The sequence below is a fragment of the Capra hircus genome, chromosome 8 (assembly GCF_001704415.2).
Source record: "Capra hircus breed San Clemente chromosome 8, ASM170441v1, whole genome shotgun sequence".
NCBI classification, from domain to species: Eukaryota; Metazoa; Chordata; class Mammalia; order Artiodactyla; family Bovidae; genus Capra; species Capra hircus.
The window spans coordinates 101348227-101360944 of record NC_030815.1 but is presented as its reverse complement, the minus strand read 5'-3'; the positions used below and the strand labels follow the sequence as shown (position 1 = coordinate 101360944).

Genomic DNA, 12718 nt, shown 5'->3' with positions numbered 1-12718 from the left:
GAAATGAAGGAAACTTAGTGGAGAGTATAAGGGAGAGACTTGTTGAAGCTGGACAGACAAATAGGGTACAAGGCCATTAAGAGCTTTGTAGACTATATTAAGGAGCTTGGTTTTTAACCTAAGAACAATGGGAATCCATAATAAGATTCAGATTTTAAAAATAATCCCTAGATTTTTTTAATAGTGTGCCTCTCTCAGTTAAAAAAAAAATGTTTAACATGTACTCCTAATCTATACATGATTAATCATAAATTTCATCAATGTTTTACTGTACTCTTTATGTATAGTTTTATATTACAAACAGAAATACAAGAACCGTGAAGTAAGCAATGTTTAATATTTTAAAGATTTTTATTAATGAAAGTTTTTTAAATAAAAATATTGTTAACATTTAGTGAGAAATAAGATTTAATATGCTTCATTATTTTCAAAAACCTTTTTCACTTTGAATCAGTACTCCAAAATCTGATTCTAAATTCACTTTATTTTTTTACTTGATGGTTGTCGTAACTGAAAAAGATACCCCATAAGGATACACAGGGAAATTCCCTGGCAGGCCAGTGGTTAGGACTCAGTGCTTCACTGCTAGGTTCTGGGTCCAGTCTCTGGTTGGGTAACTGAGCTCCCGCAAGTCACGTGACATGGCCAAGAAAACATTTTAATTGAAAAATATAAAAATGTGGTATGAATGAAAGTGTTGCATTGTTGCTGTACTGATTAAGATACTAGTTTTTTAGTCTAATCCACTAAATTTTGATGTATTTTACTTGGAAAAAGTTCCATGTTTCCTTTTGTTTAATTAGTTGATTTTGAAATCTATTATATTAGAATAATGGGGCTAAAACTTACTAATAATCTTCATTTGGAAAAATTTTTAATAGAATGAGAAATTGTTTCAAATTTTCTGAGTGGATAATAGGTTTTTTTAACAGTGTCTTTCAAATATAATTTACAGCCATACAGTTCACTAACTTAGGTATACAACTAAGCGATTTTTAGTCAATGTACAGAGTTGTGCAGCCATCACCAGAGTTCAATTTGAGAACATCTCTGTCACCCCACAGAGATACTTCATACTCAGGTGCAGTTTCTATAAAAGTTTCAATTCATAATACATTTATGTGATTATCAGTAACAAAATCATGTGTTCATGCTAAATTTTCATATGTCTCTTTAGTAGCCAGAGCACCTTTCTTTCCAAAAATAGTTAATTTCTCACTAATTTAGAAAAAAGTCACCCTCAGCTTGAAATACAAATTGTATGTTATTTTTTAAAGGTTATTTATTTTGGCCAGGAGAGACAGGGAAGCCTGGTGTGCTGCAGCCCATGGAGTGCAAAGAGTTGGACACTACTGAGCAACTGAGCAACAATATTTCAGCCACTTGTCATTTCTGAAAAGGACAGCAAATTTGGGACACTTACATATATATGCATATTTTTTTTAGCTACTGTTTATCTCTCAGTTTAGTTGCTTGTAGGGGCTTGCCCATAAAGATAACCAGTTCTCCTTTGTGTGCCCTGAAGGTTGTCCTAGTCATTCTCTCATCCTGTTACACAGTATGGTAATGGTGCTACTGTTTAAGGATCTTATTTTTACGATATTGGTGATACCCTGTTCCATATGAACTGCAAAATATTTTAGCACACTAAATGGAAAAAAATGAGAAAATATCCTTCACATTGTAGAAAGTTTCCACCTATAATTTCTTCTATATGATGAAAATTAGTAAAATGTAGTTTTTCATATAGGTTTATATAAACAAATCAGGATTAAATAACAGTTTATTATCCTCTCGGGCTTCGCTGATAGTTCAGTCGATAAAGAATCCACCTACAATACGGAGACCCTGGTTTGATACCTGGTTTGGGAAGACCCCCTGGAGAGTAGATCGGCTACCCACTCCGGTATTCTGGCCTGGAGAATTCCATGGACTGTGTGGTCCATAGGGTTACGAAGAGTCGGGCACAACTAAGCGGCTTTCACTTTCATTATTGTCCCACACCCCAGTGAATCGTTTTGCCTGCTTTTGGGGATGTGGGACCCATTTTGGGGAACACAGTGTAGAAAAATTGGATGTAATGAGATCAGTTTGTGAGGTTGTTGTGATTGTCCAGTTGTGAAATAGTGATAATTACCTCGATGGTAGGGAGGATGGGAAAAGTGGACAAATGTGAGAGGTTTTTAGGCCATAGAATTAATGAGTACTGGTAGTTGATAGGATGTAAGAACTTAAGGAAAGGAGTAGGTCAAAAGATGACTCCCAGATGTCTGACCAGAGCAACCACATGCATGATGATACTGTTTATCAAGAGAGTTAGTGAGCACAGGAGGGGACAGAAAGGGGAGATGAATCGGTTTGGAATATATTAAATTTGAAGTATTTATGAGACATCCACGTGAAGGGATTAATTGAACACTACACAGTCAACACTAAAAAACTATTTTGTCTTTTTAATTAGGAGTATATGGTGATGTACATCGAGTGAAGATAATGTTTAATAAGAAAGAAAACGCACTGGTTCAGATGGCAGATGCAAATCAAGCTCAACTAGGTACTAGTGATTAGTAATAGTCATTATTATATGTGCATATTATATGCTCCTTTTGTATGTGAATTTTCCCATGAAGTAAACTTACAGCTTAATTAGAAAAAGTTCCTCTTTATGTCAGTGTCTGCAGTATTATTTGGATCTGCTTACATTTTAAGATTTAAAAATGTTAATAACTCTTTGAAGTGCATTTATCTGTTTGAACATATCATTGATGTTTAGAGCTTTGACTCTAGGATTTTTCCATTAGCTTTAAACTAATAAACATGACTTGTTTTCTTTCATTTGTTTGCTTGTTTTCCTTTTAAGTTTTCTAGAACTGTTGCTTAAAAGTTCATAATGATAGTATAAGAAAGTGTCATTTTGCTATTTCACCATTCATTATTATAGTGGCTGTTGAAATATTACTAGTCAGATATTTATTTTTAAAAGCTTTGCTTGAGATTAATTTATTCAGTAGCCATTTCCTGAGCTTATGTTATATTTCAGGCATTCTGAAATGTTTTAGCACTCTGCTAGGAAAATAGGTATTTTTTGTTGTATTGCTTTTCATTATGGTAAAATCAACTCATTTAATATATTTTCATATATAAGAGTTCTTAAATTTAAAACTGTTTAAGCCCTCAAACTGACAATATAATTTTAAATGACTAAATAAAAAGAAATGTGATAGTTTTACAGAGACTCTACCTTAATATCCAGAATTTCCTTATTTTCTTGTTATGCACCAGCAATGAACCATCTGAGCGGTCAGAGACTTTATGGGAAAGTGCTTCGTGCTACACTGTCCAAGCATCAAGCAGTTCAGCTTCCTCGAGAGGGACAAGAAGACCAAGGTCTGACTAAGGATTTTAGCAATAGTCCTTTGCATCGCTTTAAAAAACCTGGCTCTAAAAACTTCCAGAATATTTTTCCCCCATCAGCTACTCTGCATCTTTCCAACATCCCGTATGTATCTTAATTTGTTACTATTCATTTCAGTGATAAATAATCTAGAGTATATGGTTTGGGGAGATAACTGAAATTATTGTTAACGTAGTAGAAATTCACTAATTTATGTCAGATGATGTATTTGCCATCATGTCTTAAGAAGTTTATCTAAACTTACACTCCAAAAGTAAAGGTAGCAGTGTTTAAAATTTTTCTTTCCAAACAGGGAAGGGCAAAATTACATTTATGCAGAGATATTCCATTGGTACATACTTATTCATCCTTCTGTAGAAGAAAAGACCCTTCAGCAACCAGCATAGCAAAATCAAATAATTGATGTTTTTAAGAATTTGGTAAGCTTCCCAGGTGCTAAAGAATCTGCCTGCCAGTGCAGGCGGCACAGGAGACATAAGTTCAACCCCTGGGCTGGAAAGATCCCCTGGAGTAGGAAATGGCAACCTTCTGCAGTATTCTTGCCTGGAAAATGCCATGGGCAGAGAAGCCTGGTGGTCTACAGCCCATGGGGTTACAAAGAGTCAGAGGCAACTGAGCATGCACGCAAGAATTTGGTAAAACTGAATTCTCTGTTTTTTTCACCTACAAGCCACATATATATCTAAAAGCTAGAAATTATTTTCTTACAACCAGTCTGTTGTAACCAGTGTTGTAGCAGACTTGTTCTTTAGCCATCATCTAGCTTAGAGACTGACATGACAGACTACAGCCCATGGGCCAAATCCACCTGTAAGGCCCATGAGCTAAGACCAGCTTTTACATGTTCAGTGGTTGGGGAAAAACGAAAGAATAATGTTTCATGATTTGAGAAAATTACATAAAATTTCACCTTCCATGAGAAAAGTTTCAGGGAGCACAGCCACATTTATTGATTTATGTATTAGCTATGGCTGCTTTTGAGCCAGTACGACAAAGCTGAATTGTTAGAGACTGTGTGGTCATCAAAGCCTAAGAAATGTAAAACTGGAAATCCCAGTTTTAATTTGTGAAATCCTTGACCAAAAAAGATGACAGTTTTATATAACATGGAGGAGGATAGCTTTGGAAAGAAAGGGTAAAAGTTGGGGGGTATAGTTGTATGCGAGCATGTGCATGAAAAGTTAAAAGGGAATGGAAAAGGCTACAGTTCTGAGACATTTCTGAAAATGAGAATGGCCATTGAATAGGAACAGAAAATAATCATTTAAAATACCGTTGAATGCCCAGACTCCTCACTAGTCTCCAATTAGGCACATGGAGAAACTTTGCATCTGAATTGGGCAGTGGCTCAAGCCTTATGCCTTCCAGGCAACAGGAGGAGTCGCTTTAGGAAAAAAATCTCAATTATGTGCATCTAGAAATTTAGCACCTCATTACTACAGAATGAGCGAGTGAGGCAACATATTTAAAGACTAAAGCAGGCTCCCTCTTAAGGACATTTATCCAGGAGGTGGTCTCAGGTTGCAGCCTACACTGGACATGTAGGTAGGAGAAAGAAAGTATGTTAATGTATTTTTTAACCATCTACCAAGTATTGGGCACTGTGCTGGTGTCTTACATGCATTACCTCATTTAATCTCCATCATAATCTTCTTTTTAAAATTGTGGTTAAATACATAACCATTTTAACCATTTTGGAGTGTGTGTTTCAGTGTAGACTCACATTATATACTTTCATAGTGTGCAACCATCACTTGTATCCATCTGTAAATCCTTGTCATCATCTCAAATTGAAGCTCTGTACCCATTAGACAATATCTCTCTGTTTCTCTCTGCCCTGTCCTTGGTAACCACCATTCTGTGTTCTGTCTGTAGCAGTTTATCCATAATAACCTTTGGAGTAAAGGTTGTTAGTTTCATTTTAACACTGAAAGTGAGAGGCTCAGATTAAGTAACTTACTCAGGAGTGACATACCAGGTGAATGGCCCATAGGATGTGAATTCGGATCTCTCTGCTAGCAGAGCCAGTTGTTGTTCTGTAAGACCATCCTTGCTGGCAGTTGTGAAATGAGGAAGAGTCTGCTTTTAGTCGGCTGACTGTCATGTGGTAGACTACCGTATTAGCTGTCTACTGGTGTGTAAGCAGATCACTCCAAAACCTAACAGCTTAACACAATAGTAGATGTTCTTTATCTCAAACTGTTACTGTGAGTCAGGAATCCAGAAGTGGCTTAGGTTTTGGCCAAGTCTCTCACAAAATAGCATCTGAAGGCTGTAATGGGGCTAGAGTCCACTTCCAGAGTGGCTCCCTCATATGCTTAGTCAGTTCCTTGCCACAAGGACCTGTGCTAGGGCTACTTGGCTGTCTTCATGAAAAGGCAGCTGGTTTCTTCCTGAGCTAATCATTCCAGAAAGGGCAAGGTGGAAATCACAGTGTCTCTCAGCCTCAGAAGTCACGCGTCATTTCTATAATACCCTGAGGGTTACAGAGGACATCTTTCTTCTGTATGGGAGAGGAGTACCCAAAGGGTATTATAAATACTAGGAGGCAAGTGTAATGATTGGCACATATACACGTTTGTAATTATCCTGAAAGTAATTGAAAAGATACTGGATTAGTACTAAAAATATACTGGACTAATAGTGGACTATAGAAGACAAATCAGAGCTAGGGAAGGGGCTTGGAAGTACTGCTGCTAAGTCGCTTCAGTCGTGTCTGACTCTGCAACCCCATAGATGGCAGTCCACCAGGCTCCCCCATCCCTGAGATTCTCTAGGCAAGAATACTGGAGTGGGTTGCCATTTCCTTCTCCAGTGCATGAAATTGAAAAGTCAAAGTGAAGTCGCTCAGTCGTGTCTGACTCTTAGCAACACCATGGACTGCAGCCTACCAGGCTCCTCCGTCCATGGGATTTTCCAGGCAAGAGTACTGGAGTGCAGTGCCATTGCCTTCTCCATTGGAAGTACTAGTTAGGTACTAAAGCCGTATGGGTAATAATCCCATTGAAAGAGTAAATATAAAAAGATTATCTTGTTCTTTAGATACTTGCCCATGTCTTATGCAAAAGAATTGAAACAAAATTCCATTGTCTGAAGACATGCATGCATCAATCTTGAACATCTTTTTTTTTTTTTTGCGACTCTGTGGAAAACCCAACAGGCTCCTCTGTCCATTGGATTTTCCAGGCAAGAATACTAGAGTGGGTTGCTCTTTCCTCCTCCAGGGGATCTTCCCGACCCAGGGATCAAACCCAAGTCTCATCTTCTTCATTGCAGGCAGATTTTTCACCACTAAGCCGTTGCGGAAGCCCAACCTTGAAGGTCTTTAAAGGCACTTGCAAATGATATCTTCATTGCATGGCTTTATGGTCTTTGTAATGTGAAGTATTCTAGAGACCTAATGATGTCAGGAGTTAATCTTTGCTTCATTTGAAAATTAGGGATAAGATAGTTGACTCTCTCTGTGATGTTTTCACAGCCCCTCTGTTACAGTAGATGACCTGAAGAATCTTTTCACAGAAGCTGGATGTTCAGTGAAGGCTTTTAAATTCTTCCAGTAAGTCCATTCTTTTAAAAAATACAGTAACATGATTTGCAAATGTTTATGGTAATTTAATGAAATCTTCTAGGGTTGGGGAAGAGGTTTGTAGGCAAAATTAATTCTGTGTACTTTTTCTGTTTCTTCTGCCACTTTAGGAAAGATCGCAAAATGGCACTCATTCAGTTGGGATCTGTGGAAGAAGCAATCCAGGCCCTCATTGAGCTTCATAACCATGACCTTGGAGAAAATCATCACCTCAGAGTTTCCTTCTCAAAATCTACAATCTGACTTTTCTGTGAATTTTTCTCCTAAGACTGGACCATAATTTCAGTAAAACCTTCAGACATAGACTGAAGCAGCTCAAGACCAATTCTGCCTCTTTTTCAAAAATAACTCTTTCTGACTTTGATGTTAAAGTATATTAAAAAAATCAAGGGATGTTCTCTTTTCCCATTTCTCCCCTCTGCCAGTATGTCATCAGAGGCGTGTTTTTCCTTTGTACCATTGTTTCTAAAATGAAAATAATCTTCAGGAAAAAAATTTTTTCCAGTAATTTAATTCCTGTATTAAATTGGATTTCAAGAGGACAGACTTTCTTTTAATTTGGGTCCAGATCAGCCTTATACAACATTTCTAAACTCCTTTGTACTTTGAAAAATTTGAACATATAGACTTTTAAAATTACTTGACATAAGTAATTTAAATGACCTATAACCAAGTTTTTAACTTTACGACTCAGAAGTTTGAGTCCTGTAGGAAACTATGTTCTCTTATAAGTTATAACAGTTATTTGGCATATATTGATACTTACTATACATAAATGGGTTGTATTGGAAGCAAATTGATAAACTTGCATGTTTTCTTTCAATTTTTTTTTTCCACTGTAAGACACTCCTTTGCATAACTTTGTAAGACTATTTGGAGAATGAAGTGTCTCAACTGTCTCCAGGGAAATTACGTGGAATCCAACCAGAATCTATTAAGGTGTCAGAATAATTAATTTAATTTGGGAAAATCATGGTTTAAATTTCACAATGACAGTTTCCTAGTAATATGATCTTGGAAAATTTAAAAAGAAAAATAATACTACTTATAAACTACTTTTTTATAGTTGTTTTCAGAAAAAAAAGTTTACAGTCTTAAGGAAAATATTCAGGTCTATCATATGGTTTGACAGATTTTTTAAAAGTTATTTTTGGTAAAGTCTTCTTTTAGAAAAAAAATTAATCTCAAGGGTTTTTTGTACCACTGTAATCTCTAATACTTATTCAGAATTACTGTGTATTTACTTAATTTCCTATTATGTGCCTTATTATGTGCTTATAATATAATAGGTTAGAGTTTTATCTAAGTATCTTAAAAGCTATATTGTGGGCTTGGTGAGCATTTGTTTTTTCTTTCCTTGTTTTGGCAAGAATTTTAAAGTTTGTTTTTTTTTTTATTGCAATTTTAAGTGATTTTTCAAGAAGTAATAGTTTCTATTCAAATTTTTGGTGCTTTGGTGTAGAGGTGGGGTGGGGAAGGGTTAAATGGTTTTGGGAATAACTCAGTGCACACCTGTAGGCCTCTTCATATTGTGACCAGCAGTGGTCATTGCGGTTATAGCATACCAGTATGGGGCTATAAAATGCAGTCTCCGTTTCTGGATCTTGTCTAATCTTTATCCATTAGAATTTGTCTCAGGATTGCTTGGTTTTTGTCATATACTCAAGTGAGAACTTGCTTTTCTTTGTTAATGAAGCTCCAGTACTGAGTGAGTGCCCACATACATGGTGTATGCGGAGTGGGTTCTTTCTCATACTCTGTCCCTCTCTCTTTTTAGATGAATGTAAGCCTACGTTTTAATGTTGTTTCAGTGACTGTATAATGTACAATTGTTTTTTTTTAATTAGATACTTTGCATTGATTACTTATTCCTTCAGTGCTTGAGTAGATTTTTTAAAGCAGAATTTGTTAAAAGGGTCATTTTTGTCTATTGCTTTTTCACTTTTCTCAGATTCTCAGAGTGGCTCATCTCACCTTTTAGAAGAATATCTCAATCTCTTATTATATTCCAGCCATTAAATTAAACAGGAAAGTTTTAACAAAAACAGCTTTGCAAAAATATTGGAGAATGCAAAAGACATTCTGGATTGTTCAAAAGCAAAATTCCCTCAACTCTAAGCAACAATTAGTCAGTGGAAAACGAAGGATACTAAATTGAGATCTTTCGAACGGATCAGTTTTAGTATTGGCTGATAGGTATAATCATTTATCTAGTTTTTTTTTTTCACTTATGAAATATATTTTTACCGAAACACTGAGTAAGAGGGAAGGGAGGAAAAACCAGTTTCTTTAAATTACTCCAAGTCTGCTTTATTTTTTCCTTCTTCACAAGCACTATTGTAATTTTCATTTATATTTTAAATTGGATTTTTTTTTCTTTTTGAGTTAGGAATTACTGTGTAGTTTCAATTCATGATTCTCATAACATTCAGTGTAAGTGTAGCAGAAGTGTAGCAGAAGGGAGATCATAAATGGTGTTGAATGTAATTTTGAAGTAGGAAATGGCCTTTATATTTGAGAGAGAACATTTGAATCCTTTTCAGGGCTTTGTGTGTGTGCGTGTGTGTGTGCGTGTGTGTGTGCGTGTGTGTGTGTGTGTGTATGTAGTTGAGTGTATATACATACATGCACTCCTCTAATGTTGTACATTACATACATCTTAAATTATTGACCAAAAACATTAATCCAATTCAGATTTGGAAAAGTGAGATATTCTTATTTAAAACAGTGTGTTCGAAACCATCAATTTGTGTCTAAAATGAGCTGTAGCACATGGATGTTGTCCATATTGGGCTGTTTGCTCTTTGAATTATAGAGGTCTACAGTATTTGTGTTGACATAGTTTCTGTAAAAAGATTAAAAATATCAGGGCAGTGAAAAAACTAGATCTTTGTCCTTTTTGTTTTAGCATGCAGTTAGTTGATATCTGCTAAGCAGTGTTTTGTTGTTGTTGAGCTGTCGTAGTATCCTGTTTTAAAGTTTATTTACTTTATTTCCAAGAGAATTGTCTTATTTTTGGAGGTGTCTGACTTTGACACAAATTATATATATTCAGGACTTTTAAAAATAACAGTACAAAATGAATAACCAACAAAACCTATAGTATGAAACTCTGAAAAAAAAAAATAGCAGTACACATTAAATGGTAGCAATTTATGCCAAAAAGTTTTACTTTGAGATTTAAATAACTTGCATAGTAGTAAATTGTCTTTTGTGTGAGATACAAATAGGAAAATAAGCTAAATAGTTTGATAGCTTACTGGAGAGTATCAGAATTGCCCAGTAGTTCCTACAGAATGCCGTAAATTCTTTGTTCAAGGCTAAGTTGTGATGTTACTTGTAGTAATGTTTCTGATTTTGTTGTTGAAAGTTGCAAATCTCACAGTTTTTAGAGACACAGGTTTTGCCTGCCTGGTTCCTTATGGAAGCAGTGCTTCTTTGGCTCCACCTAGTATGGTCATCGTAGGTTCTGCTTCAGTTGATTAGAAGTAGTACTCAGGAATGTCTCTGTTCAGTTTTGTAAGAAATTTTGGAAACGTCCATGTTATTAAGCAGGCAGGATATGCACTGATTGTCTTATCATGTAATTCCCCTTCTGTTCCACTAAATATTTTTTGGATGAAAGATGACAAGCTCAACAGTATGTGTCCCCCTGCCCGCAGTGAGTCACTTAAAAACCCTATTTGCCAAATTGTCAGGCTATCTCTTAGAAAAACTAATGTGTACTGCTATTTTTAAAACCAAAAAGACAGCATGACTATGGGTAAAAGCATTCTAAACCTTTCCTTTGTCTTGATCTGTTGTTAACAAGAATAAAACTGCCAGACTTAAAATAATCTACTATTGTGCTAAAAAGAAATACCATTAGATTGCACAAAACTTTTCCCTTGAAGAAAATGTAATTCAGCTGTCTCTTAATTCAGCTGTGTTATTATCTAGAAGACTATTTGCAGTCTTTTTTCAGAGCAAATTTTAACAGCTAGTTGTGAATGGTTTAAAAAATAGAAAATTACTAAAATATCAGTTTAGGGGGTTTTATAGAGGGTGAAAAATGAAAGAAACAGGACCAAAGTTTATGTGCCTTCTTCAGTAGTCTTAATTGATCTCTCTTCCTATTTGAGGTTTAGGTTTAGGTTTCCTGGTTTTCAGGAAATGCATACTATATAATTTTAAAAGAATGTTATCCCACAGACCATTTTTTCAAGGAAACAATTGTACCTGTAAAATGAAGTCTCAGTTAACACTTTTTGCCTTCCTCACATAATATTCATAGCATGTGCAGGTCCAAGAACAGAGCTGCTCTAAGTCTTTGTGGTAGTCATCTTCATTTCTGTAACCTGAGGCATGTGTTCCAGAGAACAGGGGTATTTTTCTGGCCCAGTGACCTTGGTGATAATAGTCATGGTTGAAAGCTGCTTATGGCAAGCTTAAATCAGCACTGTAAACAGATTTTTGTTGTTGTTTTTAGGTTATTTTTAGTTCTTGAATCTGTAGTAGTTGTAATAATAAATATTTAAATAACTATTTTTGATGTCATTTAAAAAATCATACTCTGGCCTTTTTTCCCTTTACCATTGATACCCAGATCTTTAAAAAATTCATCCCACATCCAAAAAGTACTAATTATAAAGATTGCTAACCGAGCAGAGTTTTGCATCAAAATGTCACCTCATTGCTCTGACCAAAGACTGACTGTTCTGGTTTTGACTCCTTTCTGTTAAGCATTTTTTCCTAAGCTCCTTTCTGAAAGAAGACCCAGTGCAAAGCGGCCTTTACTTTCTATTTCCTATCGGTGAATAGACTACTTAGAGAAAATGGGAGTTTAAATGTGAACAGAATGGATTAGATGATAAGGGTTCGATGGGCATTTTCAGTACTGTATTTAAGAAAAAAAAATAGCACAGCTAGGAGCCTCTGACATTGTCTCGTGTTTTATGTGGTCTGATCATAAAATTCCCTTTTTCAGTTTATAAGAATGTTCATCTAACAGAAGTAAATGCTGTAAATATTTGTAACAACATTTTTTAAAACCAGGCCAAAAAAGGGGGGGAAAAAGCAGTTTTGGGGAACAAGTTGACATATAAAGTGGTTTTATATAAAACATCAATTGTCTTGTATATTTTGATAAGCTGCAGTACCAGCTTTCATTTGTAACACAGTTTGTGGCTTTGGAAGAAAAGGATTCTGTGATTGTCAAAGTGAATCATGTTATAAATGCGAAGAGACGATAAAATATTAAAAAACATATTTTCTAAGTGCGTAGTGCATGGTTAATTAAAGCTTCTGTACACTACAGTATATTCCATTTTCGTTCAGTTTGTATATTTGCTGACTATTGATATCTCTACTCTTTTCCTAACAAGTATAGCATTGTAGCATGCCTTTTAATAAATGTCATGACATCTGCACTCTCTTAAAATATTTCTGTGTTCTTGTCTGTACTTTGGGTTTTCCCTTGTCTTACCTGTAATTCTAATGATGTCATATTTTCTTTTCTTTCTCATAACCATCCATCTAAACTTGTTACAGCATACCAAGCACATGTGCACACAGCTTTAAAAACTAAACAACCCTAAGTTTGCTGATCATCTCTTTCTTGGTTCAGGAACAGTTCTCATTTTGAGAAACAAAGTGCTTTTCTAATCATCCTACAGGTAGCTTTGTAAATGGCACACCCCCTCACGTTGGTATATTTGCATGAACGCTGTCTTTTGCTC

At 35.5% G+C, this 12718-nt stretch overlaps 1 protein-coding gene across 4 annotated transcripts in view; it reads left to right on the top strand.

Moving 5' to 3' along the window:
- The window catches only part of PTBP3 (polypyrimidine tract binding protein 3), an 88339-nt gene extending 76079 nt beyond the window's left edge, over positions 1-12260 (top strand). For 3 of the 4 annotated variants that reach the window (XM_018052600.1, XM_018052599.1, XM_018052602.1), the window contains 4 exons: positions 2462-2554; positions 3283-3499; positions 6894-6971; positions 7112-12256. In XM_018052600.1, the coding sequence (XP_017908089.1) occupies positions 2462-2554; positions 3283-3499; positions 6894-6971; positions 7112-7244 (521 nt within the window). In that variant the 3' untranslated portion in view covers positions 7245-12256. Of the gene's footprint in view, positions 1-2461; positions 2555-3282; positions 3500-6893; positions 6972-7111 lie in introns of all 4 variants that reach the window. The other variant, XM_018052601.1, reaches the window with a different exon arrangement.